At 41.8% G+C, this 23,681-nt stretch overlaps 1 protein-coding gene across 1 annotated transcript; it reads right to left on the reverse strand.

Annotated features, from left to right (window-relative positions):
• Positions 1–302: 302 nt before the first annotated feature.
• On the reverse strand, positions 303–18,420 carry glyctk (glycerate kinase). The gene is made up of 6 exons (XM_060919223.1): positions 18,371–18,420; positions 13,974–14,043; positions 12,549–12,934; positions 12,140–12,291; positions 11,797–11,972; positions 303–1,419 (listed from the first exon to the last, which is right to left on the reverse strand). Exons 3-6 carry the CDS (start codon positions 12,890–12,892, stop codon positions 535–537), a joined length of 1,557 nt encoding a protein of 518 aa, XP_060775206.1. The 5' UTR covers positions 12,893–12,934; positions 13,974–14,043; positions 18,371–18,420; the 3' UTR covers positions 303–534.
• Positions 18,421–23,681: the final 5,261 nt, after the last annotated feature.

Consider the following 23,681-nt stretch of genomic DNA (forward strand, 5'->3'; position numbering starts at 1 on the left):
GATCATGTGACACTGATTGCACACAGGTGACTCTTAATCAACTAATTATGTGACTTATGAAGTGAATTGGTTGGACCAGCTCTTATTTAGGGGTTTCATACGAAAGGGTGAATACCTACGCACACTCCAGATTTCTGTTTTTTCATCTTAATTATTGGTTGTGTCACACTAAAACAACAATTTGCACCTTTAAAGTTGTAGGCACGTTATGGAAATCAAATAGTGCTTACCCCCCCCCAAAAAAAAAAAAAAATTTTAATTCCAGCTTGTAATGTGACAAAACAGTACAAACATTAAGGAGGATGAATACTTTTGCAAGACACTATGTATGTATCATATAAACAAAATCTGTCTTACAAAATGATCATTTACCAGGTAATAACTACCATATTATACCATAAGCTCTTACCTTGTCTTGATGGCACTAAGAATATCCTGTTGGATGTTCTCAATCTTAATATGCACATCAACTTTTTATGCTTAAACATATTTTCCCTAAACTCAATCTAAAATCTTAAGTAAAAATCTTTTGGATCAGTTACTCTGGTGTTGGTGGGGCAGAATCATCATATGAACATCCATTACATTGGTACCGGTGAGCCCTGGCAAAAGCAGCTTCTGCCCCTTGGAAAGGGATGAGAAAAATGTGAATGAATCATTGTTGCAAAGAAATCCATCAATGTCCAGTCCCTGACTTTTGGCCTCTGCTTCCATGTTCCCATCACTAACTGCTCCAGCTGCTTCAGTTGGGCCATCCTGACCATCAGTTCCACCACTGAGGAATACGGTCATGCTTCTCTCCATTTCCTTGCTGAGCTCTAGCCCCACCCTTAGGGCTAGCTCTTGGTTCCTTCCACCTCTGCCTTTCCCCAGTAGCTGGACAGTGGGTTCACCTCCAGCCAGCAGGCATGTGGCATGCCAGCTTTCCTGCCGGTCTACTTCCAAATGTTTCATTGTGCGACAAAGTTCTGAGCTCCCCACCCCAACGTCTGGCCCCAGTTTGAGGATCTGATCTCTGAGCTCTGGAAGCTCCTTCCCTGGAGAACAGGCAAAACGAGACAGTAAGCCATAGAGTCGGGCCACAGCTTGAACATTACCACACACCCCTGGAGATAGAATTACTGGTCGAAGGCCTAACTCTTGTGCTCTATGGCTGGCGCACTCCAGAGCAATAGTATTGGAGCCAATCACAGTGTTGAGAACGTTGACCTGCTGTGGTTGATCCTTCAGTCTGCTACTCTGTTGGGAACCAGTTTGATTCAGAACCTCTTTCACAGATAATGGGAGAGTGGCAGAGAGGTTGTAGTGGTTCAAGATGGCCCAGACTTCTGCCAGTGAAGTCTCACTCTGTACTGTTGGGCCACTGGCTATGAGATCTACTGGATCTCCAATGATGTCAGACAAAATCAGACCGACCACCTAACAGAAAGGACAAAATGGAATTACCTCATACTGGAGAAAGACAACAGTCCTTTTTGTCATGTGGTCTTGTAGACCTAATCATAAGAAAAAGAAAGTAAACCCTCCTTCCATTCTATTTTTATTTATCATAACCTTGCTAATTGGGGATAGGTTGGGGATAAAATTCTCATGTTTAAAAAGTCATTAAAATTCTGTAAAGCTGCTTTACGACAATGTTGATTGTTAAAAGCGCTATAAAAATAAACTTGACTTGATGACCTAAAGAACAATTGTGTGGTCTTCAACTATGTAGTTATTTTTTTCCCCAAAGTAAACAAACATTTTAGAAATCATGCTGGGGGGAAAAACAAATACACCCTGTAATTCAGTAGTATGCAGAACCAACTTTAGCAACAATAACCTAAAAAACTTTCTGTAGGAGTTTCAGTTTTAGAGAAAATTTGGCCCACTCTTCTTTACAACATTGCTCCAATTCATTGATGTTTGAGGGCATTTGTTTATGCACAGCTCTCTGGAGTTGAGGTCTGGACTTTGACTTGGCCTTTCCAGGACCTTGATTGTTTTTTTCTTCTTTAGCCATTCTGACTGGCTGGTGTGCTTGTGATCATTGTCCTTTTGCATTACCCAATTTCTTAAATGCTTTGAGGCACTATAAACACACACTTCTGACTGAGAGAGAGAAAATATAGATAGATAGATAGATAGATAGATAGATAGATAGATAGATAGATAGATAAAAAAAAACACTCGTGGTCAGAAGTTTACATACAGCGACATGAATGTCATGGCAATATTTGGGCTTTCAGTGATTTTCTCTGAACTGTTCTTTTTCTGTGGCAGAATGATTGTACAGCATACATCTTAAAAAAAAACAAAACTACAATTTAGTGCACTTTGGGTTTTCTGAAATCAATGAGAGTCAAAAGTATACATACAGGGTCAAAAATTTACATACACTCAGAATATTAATTCAGAGGTGCTGAGACTTGCAAAATGTCTCATCTTGCCAAGGCCTCTTAACTTCCTGTTAGTGATTATGATTGACTACAGCTGGTAGCTTCTCTGTGCCTTCATAAAAAGGGCTTGTTTACAGCATTCATTGGATTGACCAACACACAGTAAAATGGGAAAGTCCAAGGAGCTCAATGCAGATCTGAGAAAGAGGATAGCAGATGTACACAACTCAGGAATGTCTCTTAGAGTCATTTCTAAACAACTGCAGGGCCCAAGATCAGTTCAAACAATTGTATGTAAGTTACTGGGAGATGTAGTCACATTGCCAAGTCACTCTACTTCAAGAAAACCCAAACCGTCACCCTCAGCTGAAAGGAAATTGGTTTGGATGGTCAGGAACCACCATGGCACAACCCTGCCATGAACTGGAAGCTGCTGGATCACTGTCTACAGTTCAGTGAGTTTTATATCACCATGGACTAAGAGGCTGCTATCCAAGAAATAACCCCTGCTCCAAAATTGACACCTTCAAGCTTAACTAAATTTTGCAACTGACCACATGGACAAAGAAAAAGCCTTCTGGAAGAAATCTGTATGGTCACATGAGACAAAGATTGAGTTGTTTGGCCACAATGACCATGATGTACAGAGGAACACTGTACCAGCTGATGGTGGTGGTAGCAGCATCATGCTCTGGGGCCATTTTACTGCTAGTGGAACCGGTTCATTGCACAAAGTGGATGGAATAATGGAGGACTACCTCAGAATTCTTCAGCATAACCAAATCATTGGAAACCTGAACATGATTGGGAGTTACAACAGGACAATCAACCCAAACACACATCAGAGCTGGTTGTTGAGGATAAAGCAGGCAAACATTAAGCTTAAAACAAGCCCTGACTTCAACCCTATTGAAAATATATGGACCGTGCTTATAAGTAGAGTCCATGCCAAGGGGAAAAAAATAATAATAATTGAACTCTACTAATTCTACCATGAAGAGTCATGAAATATCCAATCAGAATTCTGCCAGAAGCTTGTTCATGATAAACAAAAAAAATGTTTGGTGAAGGTGAATCTTGCGAAGAAATATTTTACCCAAATATTAGGTGTGCTGTATGTAAATTTTTGACCCTGTATGTATACTTTTGACCCTGTATTGATTTCAGAAAACCCAAAGAAAATTGTGCACTGAATTCTATTTTTTTAAAGATGTATGCTGTACAATCATTCTACCACAGAAAAAGAACAGTTCAGATAAATCATTGAAAGCTCAAATATTGCCATGACATTCATATCCAAGATGACATTCATGTCACTGTACGTAAACTTCTGACCACAACTGTATGTATGTATGCATGCATGTAACATCTCAAAGTATTGTGAAAAAGTTCAATATTTTCCATCAGTTGTTTCATAAAGTGAAAATTTAATATATTTTACACCCATTACACAAAGTAAAATGTTTCAAGCATTTTTCCATTTTAATTATTATGGTCTTCTTCCCCATAGCCTGCAATGGCCATAGGGGCACCACTGATGACAAAACACTTTGTCCTTAGGGGACAAAAAAAAAAGTGTTTTGAATTGAATTGAACTGAATTGAATTTTAACAGTCCATCATTGGTGTGTCTCATCTCTCTCCAAGCTTGATCAACTGACAATTTAGAGTAGCAAGTTAGCCTAACTGCAGGTCTTTGGACTGTGAGGGAAACCGGAGCACCTGAAGGAAACCCATGCAGACTCCACACAGAAAGGCCCCAGTCAGAACCTTCTTGCTGTGATGCAACAGTGCTAACCACTGCGTCGCCCCAATTATAGCCTACAGTGCAAAAATTTTTTTTTAAATCTCAAAATAGTGTATTTTGAGTTTGAGTAAAACAGTGTGAATACCATGTATCTCTGTCTAGTTCAATACATGCAATCATGGGGAAGACTGCTGACTCGACAGTTGTCCAAAAGACGATCATCGACACCCTTCACAAGGTGGGTAAGCCACAGAAGGTCATTGCTGAAAAGGCTGGCTGGAAAAGGTGCACAAGCAACAGGGATGGCTGCAGTCTTGAGGAGTGTCAAGAAAAGTTGATTCAAGAACTTGAGAGAGCTTCACAAGGAGTGGACTGAGGCTGATGTCAGTGCATCAAGAGCCACCACACACAGACATCTTCAGAAAAAGGGCTACAACCGTTGCATTCCTCACATCAAGCCACTCCTGAACCAGAGACAACGTCAGCAGTGTCTTACCAAGCTAAGGAGAGAAATAACTGGACTGTTGCTCAGTGGTCCATAGTCCTCTTTTCAGATGAAAGTAAATTTAGCATTTCATTTGGAAATCAAGGTCCTAGAGTCTGGAAGAAGAATGGAGAGGCAGAGAATCCAAGGTGTGTGAAGTCCAGTGTGAAGTTTCTGCAGTCTGTGATGATTTGGAGTGCCATGTCATCTGCTGGTGTTGGTCCACTGTGTTTGATCAAGTCCAAAGTCAATGCAGCCGTTCACCAGGAGATTTTAGAGCACTTCACACTTCCATCTGCTGACAAGCTTTATGGAGATGCCGATTTCCTTTTCCAGCAGGACATGGCACCTGCCCACAGTACCAAAACTACAACCAAATGGTTTGCTGACCATGATATTACTGTGCTTAATTGGCCAACCAACTCGCCTGACCTGAACCCCATCGAGAATCTGTGGGATATTGTCAGGAAGATGATGAGAAACACTCGACCCAAAAATACAGAAGACTTGAAGACCGCTATCAAAGTAATCTGGGCTTCAGTAACACCTAAGCAGTGCCATAGGCTGATCGCCTCCATGCCATGCCGCACTGATGCAGTAATTTGTGGTAAAGGAGCCCCAACCAAGCACTGAGTGTATAAATGAACATACTTTTCAGAAGCTGGACATTTCTGTATTGTAAATCCTTTTTTAATGATCTTAGGAAATATTCTAATAATTTGAGATACAGGGATGAGAATGGGACATTTAAAAAAAAAAAAACCCTCTGAAATGTCTGCCAAGGGCAGACATAATGCACGCTAACCTGACCGGTCTAGGGGGCATTTGCCCAATTCACAATCCCCCTTTCCCACATACATACACAAATATATATACACACACAGTACAGTAATATAGTACAGTGGTAATGCTCACTAACTACGATGCGGGAGATCGGGGTTCGAATCCTGGTCGGGGCAAAACATCATCTAGTAAGGGTCCTTAGGCAGGACCCCTCATGATATATCAGCCTATCTGTGAAGACATAACTGATAGAGTCATACTGGCTCAGACATCGCCCGGGTCAAATTGCTAGGGAACCAGGGCAAACTGATGAGAAATGGAACAAGACATCGATGGACGAGGACAGAAAATACGGATTTGCTGGAATGCTACTATACAAGCAATCCCAGAGAGAGGGGATACATGCAGCGAATGTGGGACCATTGGATACATCGAAACCCACAATCGAGGCTAACAAAGAAACAGCTATTAGCCCAGTGTTCCAACATCCTACTATCACAACTAGAGTATTAATGAAATACAACAACGATGCTATGGCAAGGGGGAGCCAGGAAGACAGGTCAGCGGGGAGATGGCGTCATCATCATCCCCACAACCAGAGATTGGGAACCAACAGCTAACAGCCTCAAGACAAGAGCTGCTGACCTGAGAAGGAAGATCGTGACCTGGAGCCCCCGACGAATACCGAAGCTGAGTTGCCAAGTACCTTCAGAAGATCTACTAGTAGATGTGAATGCTGCTCTGAAGACAATCTCCACAAGAACCATCACTGAGACCAACAAGCTGATACACAGTACAGCAACAGTAATCATGGAGATGCTTGGACACAAGGTGGGCTCAGGACATAAACAGTATCCACCATGGAAGAGACGATTAGAGGCCAAGATAAAGGCAGCATGGAGAGAAGTTAGCCAGCTAGCTGAACTACAGAAAGGGAACATGGTGAATAAAGGGGCACCCAGGAAGTACAACTCACTCTCCATACCAGAGGCACTCGAAACTGCCAAACAGCGACTAACAGCTCTGGCCACCCGGTTGAAGAGATACACCAAGGAGGGAGAGGCCAGGAGAATAAACAAGCTGTAAACCAGCCAAGGTGTACTCTCAGTGGCAGGGGAACAACAACCAGTCAGACCCACCAAGAGCTGAGGTGGAAAAATACTGGAAAGACATATGGGAAAGAAAGGCATCACACAACACCGATGCCCAATGGTTAGTGGACCTAAGAGCTGACCACAGCAACCTCCCAGAACAAGAATCAGTAACCATCTCAATGGCAGACGTCCAAGAAAGAGTGTCAAAGATGAAGAGCTGGACAGCACCAGGCCCCGATATGATCCATACGTACTGGCTGAAGAAGCTAACTGCACTCCATGAACGCCTAGCAGCACAGATGAACCAGCTGCTGAGGGATGGGACCCACCCAGAATGGCTAACCCAAGGCAGGACAGTCCTAAATCATGAAGGACCCCCAGAAGGGACCCATCCCATCCAACTACCGGCCAATTACCTGTCTCTGCACAACATGGAAGGCCCGGTCAGGCATCATTACGGCAAAAATGAGTAAGCATGTGGCTCAATACATGAGCGAGGCACAGAAAGGAATTGGCAGTAACACCAGAGGAGCCAAGCATCAGCTACTGGTCGATAGAACAGTCGCCCGAGACTGTAAGAAGAGACAGACCAACCTGTGCACTGCCTGGATTGACTACAAGAAAGCCTACGACTCAATGCCACACACATGGATACTGGAATGTCTGGAACTGTATAAGATCAACAGGAACCTAAGGACCTTCATCCAGAACTCAATGGAAATGTGGAAGACAACCCTAGAGGCCAACTCAAAACCCATTGCCCAAGTCAACATCAAGTGCAGCATATACCAAGGAGATGCACTATCACCACTGCTGTTCTGCATAGGCCTGAACCCCCTCAGTTGGATCATCACGAAGAGCGGCTACGGGTACCGATTCCGTAGTGGGGCAACAATCAGCCACCTGCTCTACATGGAGGACATCAAGCTGTATGCCAGGAACGAGCGAGAAATAGACTCGCTGATCCACACCACCCGGATCTACAGCGATGACATAGGGATGTCATTCGGATTGGACAAGTGTGGCCGGATGGTCTCAAAGAGAGGCAAGATGATCCAGACTGAGGGGATTGACCTACCAGAGGGCAACATAGGTGATATCCAAGACAGCTACAAGTACCTTGGCATCCCACAGGCTAATGGAAACCAAGAAGAGGCCACAAGGAAGTCAACCACAGCCAAATACCTCCAGAGAGTAAGGCAGGTCCTGAAGAATCAGCTGAATGGTAAGAACAAGGTCCAAGCCATCAACATGTACACACTACCAGTCATCAGATACCCTGCTGGTATCATAAACTGGCCAAAGGAGGAGATAGAAGCCACAGATATCAAGACTAGAAAGCTCCTCACCATGCATGGAGGGTTCCACCCCAAGTCCAGCACCCTGAGACTATACACTAAGCGGAAAGAGGGAGGCCGAGGGCTAGTGAGCATCAAGACCACGGTCCAGGATAAAACATCAAAAATCTGAGAATACATCAGAAAGATGGCCCCAAAGGATGAACTGCTAAGTGAATGTCTCAGGCAGCAGAACCCTGATGAGAGTGCAGAGGAGGAGGAGGAACAGACAACCTGGAGGGACAAACCCCTACATGGCATGTACCACCGTCAGATAGAGGAAGTGGCTGATATCAAGAAATCCTACCAGTGGCTGGATAATGCAGGACTGACAGACAGCACAGAGGCACTAATCATGGCAGCACAAGAACAGGCCATAAGCACAAGAGCCATAGAGGCCAGGATCTACCAGAGTAGATCAGACCCAAGATGCAGACTGTGCAAAGAAGCCCCTGAAACAGTCCAGCACATAGTAGCAGGGTGTAAGATGCTAGCTGGATCAGCGTACATGGAGAGGCACAACCAAGTGGCTGGGATAGTATACAGGAACATCTGCAACCAGTATGGAATAGAAGTACCCAAGTCCCAATGGGCCATACCACAGAAGGTGGCTGAGAACAACAGGGCCAAGGTTCTGTGGGACTTCAGCTTCCAGACTGACAAACAGATCCTGGCTAACCAACCAGACATAGTGGTGGTGGACAAAGAGCAGAAGAGGGTGGTGGTGATAGATGTGGCGATCCCAGCTGATGCCAACATCAGGAAGAAGGAACATGAGAAACTTGAGAAGTATCAAGGGTTGAAAGAGCAGCTGGAACGGATGTGGAAGGTCAAGGGTTGCGTGGTCCCCGTGGTAGTGGGGGCACTTGGGGCAGTAACCCCCAAACTGGGAGAGTGGCTCCAGTAAATGCCAGGAACAACATCTGAAGCCTCAGTCCAGAAGAGCGCAGTCCTAGGAACATCGAAGATACTGCGCAGAACCCTCAAACTCCCAGGCCTCTGGTAGAGGACCCGAGCTTGAGGATGACATGGATACCACCCCCCCGCTGGGGGTGAGAAGGAGATTCTTTTTTCACAGTATATTGAGTGTTTTCAAATTCAATGATGGTTTAAAACGTTTATAAACTTTAAGATAACAAATCCCTACAGATATACACTGCCATTCAAAAGTTTGGGGTCACCCAGACAATTTTGTGTTTTCCATGAAAAGTCACACTTTTATTTACCACCATAAGTTGTAAAATGAATAGAAAATATATAGCCTAGTAAACTAGACCCACCCGCCTAGCGGCCAAAAATATTTTTGCCTAGCGAATGGGTCTAGCCTCGCACCATATAAACAAAAACACCCCGGGCATCAAATCGTGCCCGTCAATCACAAAGAAAGGTTTTTGTTTGGATTCTTTGGGCAGGCTTTTGCAGGAGTGATGACAAAGCTGCGCGACGCTGGAGAAAACACAGCAGGAAAGATGGCTATGGCTAGTGAACAGCGCGTGTTTGACTCCGCTTTGGAATCAGTTTTAGAAGAATTAGACTTGGAGTTTTCGGTGAAACATGAGCAGGAAGAGGCTCTCCGCTCATTCCTTTTCAAGAAGGACGTTTTCGTTGTTTTGCCGACCGGCTATGGCAAAAGTCTGATCTACCAGCTGGCTCCGCTCGTAGCCAAAAGGATGGGGCTAGTTTGTGCAGTACGAAGAATTAATAAACAGCTTTGAAACATTACTTTTTGATTGTTTCTTATTTTCCCGTTATTTTAAATTTAAGGGAAATTATTTCACCAAACACCACTAAATAAAAACTCTCAAAAACAGTTTAAGCAAACCCTTGAAAAACACTTGGAAAAAAAAAATGTGGTACAGACTCCAAACTTGTGGTCATTATCTCCAAACTTCTTAATATCTAGAACCCGTTTATTAATTAATACGCATTTTGAAAAAAATACTTATTTCAAGGCCTCCCCCACTGCTTTCTGTCGCTCTGACTATGTCACAGTCACTGTTGCACTGATTGGTCAGAGCGTTGGCCTATACGCACAGAGACAGTTTGAAAGACAGCGGTTTGTTCCTCCTACCCCCGTCGGAAATGTCTACGGATCGATGCCAGACTAAATATTCACATTTAGTCTGGCTTGCCAGGCTAGAAAATATAGTCAAGACATTTTTCTGGCCATTTTGAGCATTTAATCGACCCCACAAATGTGATGCTCCAGAAACTCAATCTGCTCAAAGGAAGGTCAGTTTTATAGCTTCTCTAAAGAGCTAAACTGTTTTCAGCTGTGCTAACATGATTGTACAAGGGTTTTCTAATCATCCATTAGCCTTCTGAGGCAATGAGCAAACACATTGTACCATTAGAACACTGGAGTGATAGTTGCTGGAAATGGGCCTCTATACACCTATGTAGATATTGCACCAAAAAACAGACATTTGCAGCTAGAATAGTCATTTACCACATTAGCAATGTATAGAGTGCATTTCTGATTAGTTTAAAGTGATATTCATTGAAAAGAACAGTGCTTTTCTTTCAAAAATAAGGAAATTTCAAAGTGACCCCAAACTTTTGAACGGTAGTGTAATTATATATCATGAGCGATAATGGAGGTAACCGTAACGATATATTAGATTCCTCCTGACTATCTCTGACAATTTAAGTAAAACGTACCTTTGTGCTTTTTTGTTTTGATGTGCTCCTGGAGGTTTCTAGCTCCTCTGTTTCCATAATTGATCATATCTGAGCACAGAATACACAGAACCTTTCCCAGCACGTCCACTTTTCAGATATGTTCCGTCAGGCACGTTGTCACAGTTTGTGTCCCTATCTGCACGGTAACGCTACTATCGAGCCATGCCCATCGGAAACAGTTCTTTATCCCGTTCGATTTATCAATTTCCCTGGCACGATCCTCATTTTTGCGGTCCAAAACTTTCGCCATATTGGCAAAATATTTCATTACATGTAAATTCATTTCAAACATGTCATTCATTTCATTTCACTTTACATGTAATGAATATACAATGAGAAAGTTTACCTTTTTGAATTAAATTATGAAAAAAATGAACTTTTTCATGATATTCCAATTGTTTGAGGTGCACTAGTAGATCTAGTGAGTGTATAGGGTTTGGGAACGTTAAGTCATGTTGCAGTGTCTTATGGAGTGATCCACCATCTTGACAGGGTTAAGTCAGTTTTTTGTGCTCTCCATGTCCACATACACAGTGAAGATCCTCTAACAACAGATCTGTGATTAAATCAAGTTATACTTTCTGCTTATGTTATCAATCATTGTGAACCAGGATTGTACAGAAAATAGGGCCAGTAGAAACATTCTTCACAGAGAGTTTGAGATAGGAATAAGTACAAGTTCACGTTACGTGTAATGAATATAGAATATATGAAAGTTTACCTTTTTGAATTAAAGTATGAAAAATAAAGAACTTTTTCATGATATTCTAACTGTTTAAGATGCACTACTATACTGACAGAGATGCATGAAGTATGATTTGGTTTTAGTTCTCAATTCTGTTTTTTTTTCTGCCTTGTTGATTAACCATGTGTCAGTGACTCATATCTGTCAATGTTGTCTGCCCGCACCTGCCTGTCAAAGACCTCTGCCCAGATGTGACTTGTATGTCCACTTATTTTTAAATCACTGCAGAAGTAGTAAATGAATGAAATACAAGCTGCTGCGTAATTCATTTGCCCTGGCGGTATTTTTTTTTTTTGGGGGGGGGGGGGGGGGGGGGGGGGGGGGTTGGTTGGACAAAAAAAACAAACAAACTAAAAAACAACAAATCAATTTGTACCAGACTTCTTTCCAGCTGCAGTGCCATGTATTGGATATGCATCTGATCTAGGAGCACATAAAAGCGCCTCAATATTTAATTAAAAAGATTTCAATCAAAATCTATTTAACACTGCTATATGCATGTAGCCTCTGCTTAATGGCTTAAGTGGAAACAGTTACATAATCTTACCTGGGCAGGGTACGCGCAATGGGCCAAGCCTCCACCTTTCAACAGTGACAAGGCTCGCCTCACTGTGTTTAACTCTTGAATCGTTGCCCCTGCAGCTGCCAGGCAACGTGCCACTTCCTGTTTTTCCTGAAGAGTTATTGGTGGAATTGGAGCAGGTAATAAAGCAGAGCCACCACCTACAAAAGTTATGTGCCAGACAAATAAACACAGAAATGAATCCACAAAATAGATGCCATCTAGAGCACATTTAAAATAAAATTCCATGCAAGTAGCAGCCATGTATTGTTTGTCACATTTATGCATAGCTCTGTTTGAAGCCTGGATTAGAAAATTGAGATTGTACCTGATATGAGAACAAGCAGCAGATCTCTCTCAGTAAGATTACTGGCAAGTTCCCAAATGCTCTCCGCTGATCTCTGGGCATCTGTGTCTGGCAGGTTGTGTTTAGCTCCTTCCATCACTTTTATTTTACTGTCGGTGTCTAGCAACATATTCCTGAAATTACAGAACACACTTAAGACATCATATAAAATGTAGATTGAAGCACTGTATTAGAAAAAGAATCATAACATTATCAAAATTATAATGCAAATGATAGAACAAAAAAAAGTAATGGTGTCAATAATATCAATATATAACAGTAAACGCAGAAGAAAATGATAGTTTTTATTCACAATACCTGATAAATATTGAGGTAGGCTCTAGCTCCACTTTTTAAACCATAAAACACAAGGTATACAATGGGTACTTACAGCTTCCTGTGACATTTCAGTGTTTCCTGAATTCCATGAGGCACACTAACTATCCCTTGAACCAGGTGATCTCCCACAATCCTTTCTGCCTCTGCAGCCATCCCCAGCACAGCCTTCCCAAACCCTACTAGGTGCAGGTTATGATGGAGCTTGAAACTGTGCTCAGCCACCACCAACTCATCACCCCGTCGCTGTAGAGCTCTGCGTACCACGTTGTCCGGCTGCACTCCCTCCACAGCAGCAGCAAAGATGGCCCGAGCTTGCTCTTCTAGTGAACACATGCTTCTGACCCATCGAGGACTCCAGTTAAGAAGGGTGCGAGAGAGTCTGAGGACTTGGGCCATGGACCAATCAATTCATTCACACTGGCCAGAAAAAGGCTCCTCCTGACATTTTAAATAATAAAGGTAAAATTCAGAAATGTTAAAAAAAAAAAAAAACCTGAAAAATGTATTATTACACAGCACAACACAGTGGTTGTAGCACTTGATGTGTAGAAGTAACTACCGGTACATCATTATACTTACAGGGTGATTCAAATAATGTTAACACTTGTAAACTACTGCTGCAAGACTAGTGTAAACATTGCATCTCAAGGGGATTAGGTACTCATTATGCTTTATCGTAAAAAGGACAACAGAATTATAAAGAAAATAAAACAAAATTGGAAAGAAAATGTTGGAAGTAACATTTTTTAATGTTTACTTTTTTAATTACCCTGCATAAAATGATGCCAGGTTACTTTATTTGAAGTTCATTTTGAAGCACACAAATATCCAGTTGACTTTCCTATAAGGCCACTTGAATTCAATTTTATTTCTGTAGAAATTAAACAATAGACAGTGGCACAAAAAAACCCAAAAATGTCGATATATGTAGATCCCTAATTAGCAAGTTAGAGGTGACATGAAAGAAATTGAGAGAAACCAGACTCAAAAAGAAACCCATCCTCTACTGGGTGATACTGGATCATGGGATTATTAACCATTACAGTATATATTCATATAAAAAAGGAAAACAGCACTTTGATTTCTCAATAATGAAGGCAGTAGAGCTCCCACTGAGCAGCTGAGCAAATTACTAAGCTTTATTATGTACATGTATATTGATTAACATGCATCTTGATTAACAGTTATTAATAAATGTAAACAAAAACAGCACCTTAATGAACAGTGACCTAGATAGCATGATAAACTTTCATTAAAGAGAAGCTAGTTCCTCATTCAGGTACTTACCAACACTGCCTGGAGTAAAGAAAAGCACTTTTTTCAAAATGACACATACAAGTAAAACTCTGTACTCAAACAGTACAATCTCTGGTTATGTACAAACTGGCATGTCACTAAACTTGCTTACTGTGTGAATAATGATTGACTGGTGCTGGCCATAAGCCATAGAGGACAAACAGGAAGGTTGAATCATTACCTCATCTTTGAAGGCCTCTTCAACTGCTCTAGACAGACTGACCGATGGGGACACACTTTGTAAGCAGTCACTACAAAAGAGCTTGTGTTATATAAAAGTCCAGGTACAAAACACTATACACATTTAACTTTGTATCTATGATCATTGGCTAATCTTTTATACTAGACAGTGCTATCAGTCTATTTATATGTACTAAATGTATACTGTGTATCTCTATTTAAGAACTATTCACCGAAGGCTCAGTAATATTCACTGAGCCTGAGGCGGATAATTGTTTTAGCATAAATACACAGGTGATTATTTTAAAAAATTGTATTAAAAACAATTTATTTCAAACTTCAAAATCAGCATGCAAATGTAATAATGGCGTGGCGCAGGCTTGTGTCACTTATCTATGCCAAGTCAAATAAAATACTTTGTTTTGAAATAGATAAATCATAATTTCACCTTACCTTTAAATAGTTTTAGACCAAACTTTGTAGCATTTTTAGTGCTTTTAGAAACAGCATTTTCATTCACAATTTGTACTTCTTCCTCACTTATGGTAACAAAGCGATTGGCCAACATTTTGCCAAGTCGCTCAAGGTGATTATCGAGAAATAATCCGGATTACTCGACCAAACAGCGCACATGATTTTCTATAATCACCTCTGTATTTATACTAAGTATAAATGTTATATTTGCAATGGAATGTCCTGGATTGAACATTCAAACACAGCTAACATCATAACTAAATATTTAAGAAATACAGGATCAGTCCTAAACTTTAGTGGAAGAAATTATGTGCATCATGCTTCCATCTGCTGACAAGCTTTATGGAGATGCCGATTTCCTTTTCCAGCAGGACTTAGCACCTGCCCACAGTGCCAAAACTACGACCAAATGGTTTGCTGACCATGATATTACTGTGCTTGATTGGCCAGCCAACTCGCCTGACCTGAACCCCATAGAGAATCTATGGGGTATTGTCAAGTGGGAGATGAGAAACACCCGACCCAAAAATACAGACGAGCTGAAGACCATCATCAAAGCAACCTGGGCTTCAATAACACCTCAGCAGTGCCACAGGCTGATCGCCTCCATGCCACGCCACATTGATGCAGTAATTCATGGTAAAGGAGCCCCAACTAAGTACTGAGTGTATAAATGAAAATACTTTTCAGAAGTTAGACTTTTTTTTTTATTATAAATAATTTTCTGAACAATCTTTGGAAATATTCAAATAATGAGAGATACTGGTTCTGATTTTCATGAGCTATAATCCATAATCAAAATTAAAACAAAAAAAGGCTTAAAATATTTCACTTTATGTGTAACGAATCTAGAATATATGAAAGTTTACGGTTTTGAATTAAATTGTGAAAAAAATGAACTTTTTTTTCCACGATATTCCAATTGTCTGAGATGCACCAGTAGGTCTAGTGAGTGTAAAGGGTTTGGGAATGTGAAGTCATGATGCAGTGTCTGATGAGTGATCCACCATTTTGACAGAGTTAAGTCAGTTTTTCATGCTCTCCATGTCAGCTTATACAGTGAAGATCCTCCAACAACAGATCTATTATTAAACCAGGTTATACTTTCTGCTTATGTTATCAACCAGTGTGATCCAGGCTTGTGCAGAAAACAGGGCCAATAGAAACATTCTTCACAGAGAGTTTGAGGTAGTAATAAGCATATTTTTCTGTTCATTAGCATTTCATTTCTATGTCCTGTACTGTAAAAATTTGTGGTCTCAAAAGCAGTATCACGCACTATACTTATATTTGCTTATACAACCACATGTCTTTTGCCATTTCCGCTTTGTGATGCAGCTTGAAGCAGAAAAACACTCAACAAACTGACCTGTGAGACTTCATCCATTCAAAATTTTTATTTTTAAACTTTAGATTATTTTAATAATTTCTGGGTTTATCTTGTATGGCGCCCCCTAAGGGTCAGAGTGGGTATTATTTTTTCGCGGTCCAAATCCTGCGCTCTGATTGGCTGGCGAGTGGGTCCGTATCCTATGGTATGGACCCAGTTATGGACCTCTGGTGACTTGCTCGTTCACAACAACAAACATAATAGCATTTTTTTTTGTCAACATTTATAAGATTTATTTATAAGATCATCAAAAATCTTATACATTTTTGCCAGCATTTCTCAGGAGAATAGCATTAATTTTACGGCATGGATAGCGATAACGACAGTGTTCACAGCGAAAGCGAGTTTTACTACCCTGAGGGAGAAGAAATAAAAGAAAACATTTCAGGAGAAAGCTAAAAACTGTAACTTGCTAACACCGAGCAAAAACATGGCTGAATCCTGAATGACTCCTATTTGTATAAATAGGGGACTACAGCAGCAAAATGTAGTTTTTTCCTGCCATGGAAGTGCACTTGTATACTGAGGAGGAAGCCATTTACATTACAGCCGTGAATGAGGATTCAAAATAGCATCATTTTACATCATGGATAGCGATAACGACAGTGTTCACAGTGATAGCGAGTTTTACTACCCTGAGGAAGACAAAACATTTCAGGAGAAAGCTAAAAACTTCTAACTTGCTAACGCCAAGCAAAAACATGGCTGAATCCTGAATGACTCCTATAAATAGGGGACTACATAGGCAGCAAAATGTAGTTTTTTTTCCTGCCATGGAAGTGCACTTGTATACCAAGGAGGAAGCAATTTGCATTACAGCCATGAATGAGGATTCAAAATGGCGGCTCGGTTTTCCCTTTCGGGCGCTCTCGTTTTGTGTTAGAATTTGGTAAAGAAAAAAATAAATATTATTTACCAGCTTAAGGTCGGTCCGTATGGTGAAATACCGTGGTCTCGGCATTGAATACTCGGTCAGTACTTTCAAGACCTCGGTCACGGTATTTCACGATACGTATGGAATCAATTTTGTGCCAAAACGTTCATACAATACTTTTGAAATATCAAACAAAAACGACAAATCAAAATACAAAAAAAGAAAAGTCAATTTTTTTTAGACTGGCAAACAAATTATTCATGTAATCGTGCAAAATAGTCTATTACTCTTCAGAAACCTTTTATTTTTGTTCCACGTCTTTCTCAGTTTTGTTTGACGTAATTTATTTTGGTTGCGATTCCAGCTTTCTCGTTTGCGCTCCCTGACTTTTTGCTTGCAGTTTTGGCACAAACTTCCCATGTGGGTGGGCTGTCCAGGAATGCATTCCCATTGGCTAACTTGTGTTTGACTGACAGCTACGCTCAGCCATTCCCTACTCGGATTCTGGCGGACTGTTTGACGAGTGACCGATCCATTGACGGTAAACAAGGATCGAGTGGACTTCAATGGCGATTATGATATTGAATTAATTCGTAAATTCAATATCATAGTCGCCACTGAAGTCCACTCGATCATGATATTGAATTTACGAATTAATTCAATATCACAGTCGCCACTGAAGTCCACTCGATCCTTGTTTACCGTCAATGGATCGGTCACTCGTCAAACAGTCCGCCAGAATCCGAGTAGAGAATGGCTGAGCGTAGCTGTCAGTCAAACACAAGTTAGCCAATGGGAATGCATTCCTGGACAGCCCACCCACACGTGAAGTTTGCGCCAAAACTGCAAGCAAAAAGTCAGGGAGCGCAAACGAGAGAGCTGGAATCGCAACCAAAATAAATTACGTCAAACAAAACCGAGAAAGATGAGGAACAAAAATAAAAGGTTTCTGAAGAGTAATAGACTGATATTTTGCACGATTACACGAATAATTTGTTTGCCAGTCTAAAAAAATGGACTTTTTTTTCTTTTTTTGTATTTTGATTTGTCGTTTTTGTTTGATATTTCAAAAGTATTACATAAACATTTTGGCACAAAATTGATTCCATAGATACGGACCTCCCAACTGGTAAATAATATACAGTATCTCTTTTGCGTTTCCTCACAAATGGGTTAGGGTTAACGTAAAATTATTACGATGGAACGCAAAAGTGGCAAAACATAAAAAAAAAAAAAAAAAATCCCCACCATGACTCTTCGGGGGCTTCCGTCGTATTGCAACAACAGACAAGGGAGAAAAATACAGCCAGAACATTACTGCCAATAGTAGTAACCGAACACAAATATATAAATAAATCAAGGTAAAGACATAACGAATACATAGGAGAGCATGTTCATAGAAGGTAATGTAATCTTGGGGATTTACAAATACTTTGTCATAACTTATTAGCAAAGTTGTAGATTTTTTTTGTCATTCATTAGCTTGCATGTTTCAGTAAATAAATCAAATTCCGCATGAGGCTGATGCCGACTTCTGTTCATGAATATAAAACTTATCCATTAAAACTACATTTCCATTCCAGACTATTGTCTTTTTAAAAAAATAATAAATGCACAGTAAACAACGACATCTTTCGGAGTTTTTTGGAAATCAGAATACCTTGGAGTCGTCCGTTCATACGTTTGCACCGTAATGGTTGTAAACAGACGTCACTTCCGGAACAACAACGGCAGTCAAAATACAAGTTCTAAAATTCGGAAGGCTGGAGGTCAGACTGGGGCAGGGTTTTTATCGGGTTTAGTGACTATAATTACGTGCAAAATTAAATATGGAACATTCCTAAACCTATATGAATATATCAACGTTGAAGAAGCTGTTATGCACATTTTGAACAGCAAAAAAAAACCTGACTATGAGGTGATGCAGTTATAACACTCTCTTGAAACTTATCATCTAAATACAGACGCGTTTATTTTCTCATCTCATTATCTGTAGCCGCTTTATCCTGTTCTACAGGGTCACAGGCAAGCTGGAGCCTATCCCAGCTGACTACGGGCGAAAGGCGGGGTACACCCTGGACAAGTCACCAGGTCATCACAGGGCTGACACATATGGCCCTTTTTCAGCTCGCTTCAGCTCACTTCAGTCCGACACGGCTCGCGTTTCGACTACCAAAAAACAGCACGACTCAGCTCGCTTCAGCCCTGCTTAGCCCCTAAAACTCACACGGTTTTGGAGTGGGGCTGAAGCGAGCCAAAGCGAGCCGAGTGAGGCTGGGGGCGTGAGCAGACACTCCCCTGTGCACTGATTGGTGAGGAGGAGTGTCCTCACATGCCCACACACGCCCCGCGAGCACGCTGGGATCTGTAAACACTGTAAACCCGGAAGAAGAAGAATTACGAATTACGAGAATTTCTGAAGCCTTATGCGCCTCTCCTCATCTATACGCTCTTGCCAGTATCTGTTGGCGTTGTCGGTGACAACAAGCCACAGCACCAAGACCAGCAACACTAACGACTCCATGTCCTCCATGTTTATTGTTTACTATTCGGGTCGTGAGACTACCGCTTAAAAGCTCACTGATGTCACTGTTTGCGCTGCTTAACGACATCACGTGACGTCCACCCACTTTCGCTAACTCCACCCAATGTGTCCACCCACTTCCAGCCAGCACGGTTCAGCGCGGTTGTAGTCGAAATGCAACCCCAACAGCCCCACTCAGCTCGACTCAGCACGGCACGGCTCAGCCCGACTCAGCCGCGTTTGTAGTGGAAAAGCGGCATTATGGCCCTTTTCCACTACCCTTTTTCAGCTCACTTCAGCTCGCTTCAGCTCACTTCAGCCCGACACGGCTCGCGTTTCGACTACCAAAAAACATCACGACTCGGCTCGCTTCAGCCCTGCTTAGCCCCTAAAACTCGCACCGTTTTGGAGTGGGGCTGAAGCGAGCCAAAGCGAGCCGAGTGAGGCTGGGGGCGTGAGCAGACACTCCCCTGTGCACTGATTGGTGAGGAGGAGTGTCCTCATATGCCCACACACGCCCCGCGAGCACGCTGGGATCTGTAAACACCGCAAACCCAGAAGAAGAAGAATTACGAATTACGAGAATTTCTGAAGCCTTATGCGCCTCACCTCATCTATACGCTCTTGCCAGTATCTGTTGGCGTTGTCGGTGACAACAAGCCACAGCACCAAGACCAGCAACACTAACGACTCCATGTCCTCCATGTTTATTGTTTACTATCCGGGTCGTGAGACTCCCGCGTAAAAGCTCACTGATGTCACTGTTTGCGCTGCTTAACGACATCATGTGACGTCCACCCACTTTCGCTAACTCCACCCAATGTGTCCACCCACTTCCAGCCAGCACGGTTCAGCGCGGTTGTAGTCGAAATGCAACTCCAACAGCCCCGCTCAGCTCGACTCAGCACGGCACGGCTCAGCCGCGTTTGTAGTGGAAAAGCGGCAATAGACACAGACAACCATTCACACTCACATTCACACCTACGGCCAATTTAGAGTCACCAGTTAACCTAACCTGCATGTCTTTGGACTGTGGGGGAAACCAGAGCACCCGGAGGAAACCCACGCGGACACAGGGAGAACATGCAAACTCCGCACAGAAAGGCCCTCACCGGCCACGGGGCTCAAATCCGGACCTTCTTGCTGTGAGGCGACAGCGCTAACCACTACACCACTGTGCCGCCCTTGCGTTTATTTTAATTTTAAGTGTGTGTACGTTTCAATTACGAAATAATATTCAGATAAGATATAATTCCTAAGTGATACATATCCTATTAGGGATATAGGATATGTATCACTTAGGAATTATATCTTATCTAAATATTATGTGGTCTGATGACATAGCTCGTTACCTGAGATGGAAATTTTTTTTTTTGCACAATCAGCAATTTGAGGAAACCCGGACATTATCATCATGGGTAAGCATAGTGGAAAGATCATGGACATGTTTTTACTTCTCAAATTCACCGATATTTCATGATATCCTTGTCAAAACCTACTTAGTTTTTTACTCTTTCATTTGACAGTCGCCATTTTGTATCTAAACATGCGTTTGAAAAGTCATGTGAGGTGTCGATAATAGTGATCACTTTCACTGGTGTCCACCATTATCAACACCCTGTGGAATTATGTGACATTTGCAACTGTTATGGATCGATCTTTGTGTAACATTTTTGAAGTAGATGAAGTGATTTAAAAAAGTTCTGTGGTTTTATAATTTTTTTTAATTCATAACAGAATGGAAATGCTTATAGACTATTTGGAATCCTATTGCAATAAATAGAATTAGACCAGAATTAAATTCCTAGCATCTCATTATCTCTAGCTGCTTAATCCTGTTCTACAGGGTCGCAGGCAAGCTGGAGCCTTTCCCAGATGACTACGGGCAAAAGGCAGGGTACACCCTGGACAAGTCGCCAGATCATCACAGGACTGACACACAGACACAGACAACCATTCACACTCACACCTACAGTCAATTTAGAGTCACCAGTTAACCTAACCTGCATGTCTTTGGACTGTGGGAGAAACCGGGGCACCCGGAGGAAACCCACGCGGACACAGGGAGAACATGCAAACTCCACACAGAAAGGCCCTCGCTGGCCATGGGGCTCGAACCCGGACCTTCTTGCTGTGAGGCGACAGTGCCAACCACAACACCACCGTGCCGCCCCACTCCAAACATGTCAGAGACAAAGTTGTGAAGAAAGTTGTGAATTTCTCAAGGTCTGTGTTTTCTGTTTTGTTTACCAGTGATAAGTCTTGTTAATCATGCTTGAGTTTTGTGCATCAGTATTGACTATTAACTTACCCTTGTTCTGTTCAGTAGTGATCCCCCAAGTCCTGTTATTAAAACTTCTTGTTGGATGATTTTAATAAAATTTTTGGTCCTTTTGGTTCAGAGAAAAATTTTACATTTAGCACTTATTGTATATAGGAGTAGGGCAGCATGGTGGTGTGGTTAGCACTGTCACTTCATAGCAAGAAGGTCCTGGGTTCGAGCCCAGTGGCCTTTGTGTGTGGAGTTTGCATGTTCTCCTCATGCCTGCATGGGTTTCCTCCGGGTGTTCTAGTTTCCCCCTCAGTACAAAGACATGCAGGTTAGACTACTTGGTGGCTCTAAATTGACCGTAGGTGTGAATGGTTGTTTGTCTCTATGTGTCAGCCCTGTGATGATCTGGCGACTTGTCCAGGGTGTACCCTGTCTCTTGCCCATAGTCAACTGGGATAGCTGGATTATCGGTTACGGCTAATGGATGTGTGTGTATATAGGACTTAGGGATGTAACTGAATATGAATGCATTATGTGATAGATACTTGATGAATATAACATCTAAATGGATATGAATACAGACAAGAATGGAAGGTGTGAACCCTTTAGAATTTTCTATATTTCTGCATAAATATGACCTAAAACATCATCAGATTTTCACACAAGTCCTAAAAGTAGATAAAGAGAACCCAGTTAAACAAATGAGACAAAAATATTATACTTGGTCATTTATTTATTGAGGAAAATGATCCAATATTACATATCTGTGAGTGGCAAAAGTATGTGAACCTCTAGAATTAGCAGTTAATTTGAAGGTGAAATTAGAGTCGGGTGTTTTCAATCAATGGGATGACAATCAGGTGTGAGTGGGCACCCTGTTTTATTTAAAGAACAGGGATCTATCAAAGTCTGATCTTCACAGCACATGTTTGTGGAAGTGTATCATGGTACGAACAAAGGAGATTTCTGAGGACCTCAGAAAAAGCGTTGTTGATGCTCATCAGGCTGGAAAAGGTTACACAACCATCTCTAAAGAGTTTGGACCAATCCACAATCAGATTGTGTACAAATGGAGGAAATTCAAGACCATTGCTACCCTCCCCAGGAGTGGTCGACCAACAAAGATCACTCCAAGAGCAAGGCGTGTAATAGTCGGCGAGGTCACAAAGGACCCCAGGGTAACTTCTAAGCAACTGAAGGCCTCTTTCACATTGGCTAATGTTAATGTTCATGAGTCCACCATCAGGAGAACACTGAACAATGGTGTGCATGGCAAGGTTGCAAGGAGAAAGCCACTGCTCTCCAAAAATAACATTGCTGCTCGTCTGCAGTTTGCTAAAGATCACATGGACAAGCCAGACGGCTATTGGAAAAAATGTTTTGTGGACAGATGAGACCAAAATAGAACTTTTTGGTTTCAATGAGAAACGCTGTTTAGAGAAAGGAAAACACTGCATTCCCGCATAAGAACCTTATCCCATCCATGAAACATGATGGTGGTAGTTTCATGGTTTGGGACTGTTTTGCTGCATCTGGGCCAGGACGGCTTGCCATCACTAATGGAACAATGAATTCAGAATTATACCAGTGAATTCTAAAGGAAAGTGTCAGGACATCTATCCATGAACTGAATCTCAAAAGAAGGTGGGTCATGCAGCAAGACGATGACCCTAAGCACACAAGTCGTTCTACCAAAGAATGGTTAAAGAAGAATAAAGTTAATGTTTTGGAATGGCCAAGTCAAAGTCCTGACCTTAATCCAATTGAAATGTTGTGGAAGGACCTGAAGCAAGCAGTTCATGTGAGGAAACCCACCAACATCCCAGAGTTGAAGTTGTTCTGTATGGAGGAATGGGCTAAAATTCCTCCAAGTTGGTGTGCAGGACTGATCAACAGTTACCGGAAATGTTTAGTTGCAGTTATTGCTGCACAAGGGGGTCACACCAGATACTGAAAGCAAAGGTTCACATACTTTTGCCACTCACATATATGTAATATTGGATCATTTTCCTCAATAAATAAATGACCAAGTATAATATTTTTGTCTCATTTATTTAACTGGGTTCTCTTTATCTACTTTTAGGACTTATGTGAAAATCTGATGATGTTTTACGTCATATTTATGCAGACATCATGTACCGTTCCAGTTCCCAAAAAGAATCGGCCCAGCGAGCT

Source organism: Neoarius graeffei, chromosome 4 (assembly GCF_027579695.1).
Source record: "Neoarius graeffei isolate fNeoGra1 chromosome 4, fNeoGra1.pri, whole genome shotgun sequence".
NCBI classification, from domain to species: domain Eukaryota; kingdom Metazoa; phylum Chordata; class Actinopteri; order Siluriformes; family Ariidae; genus Neoarius; species Neoarius graeffei.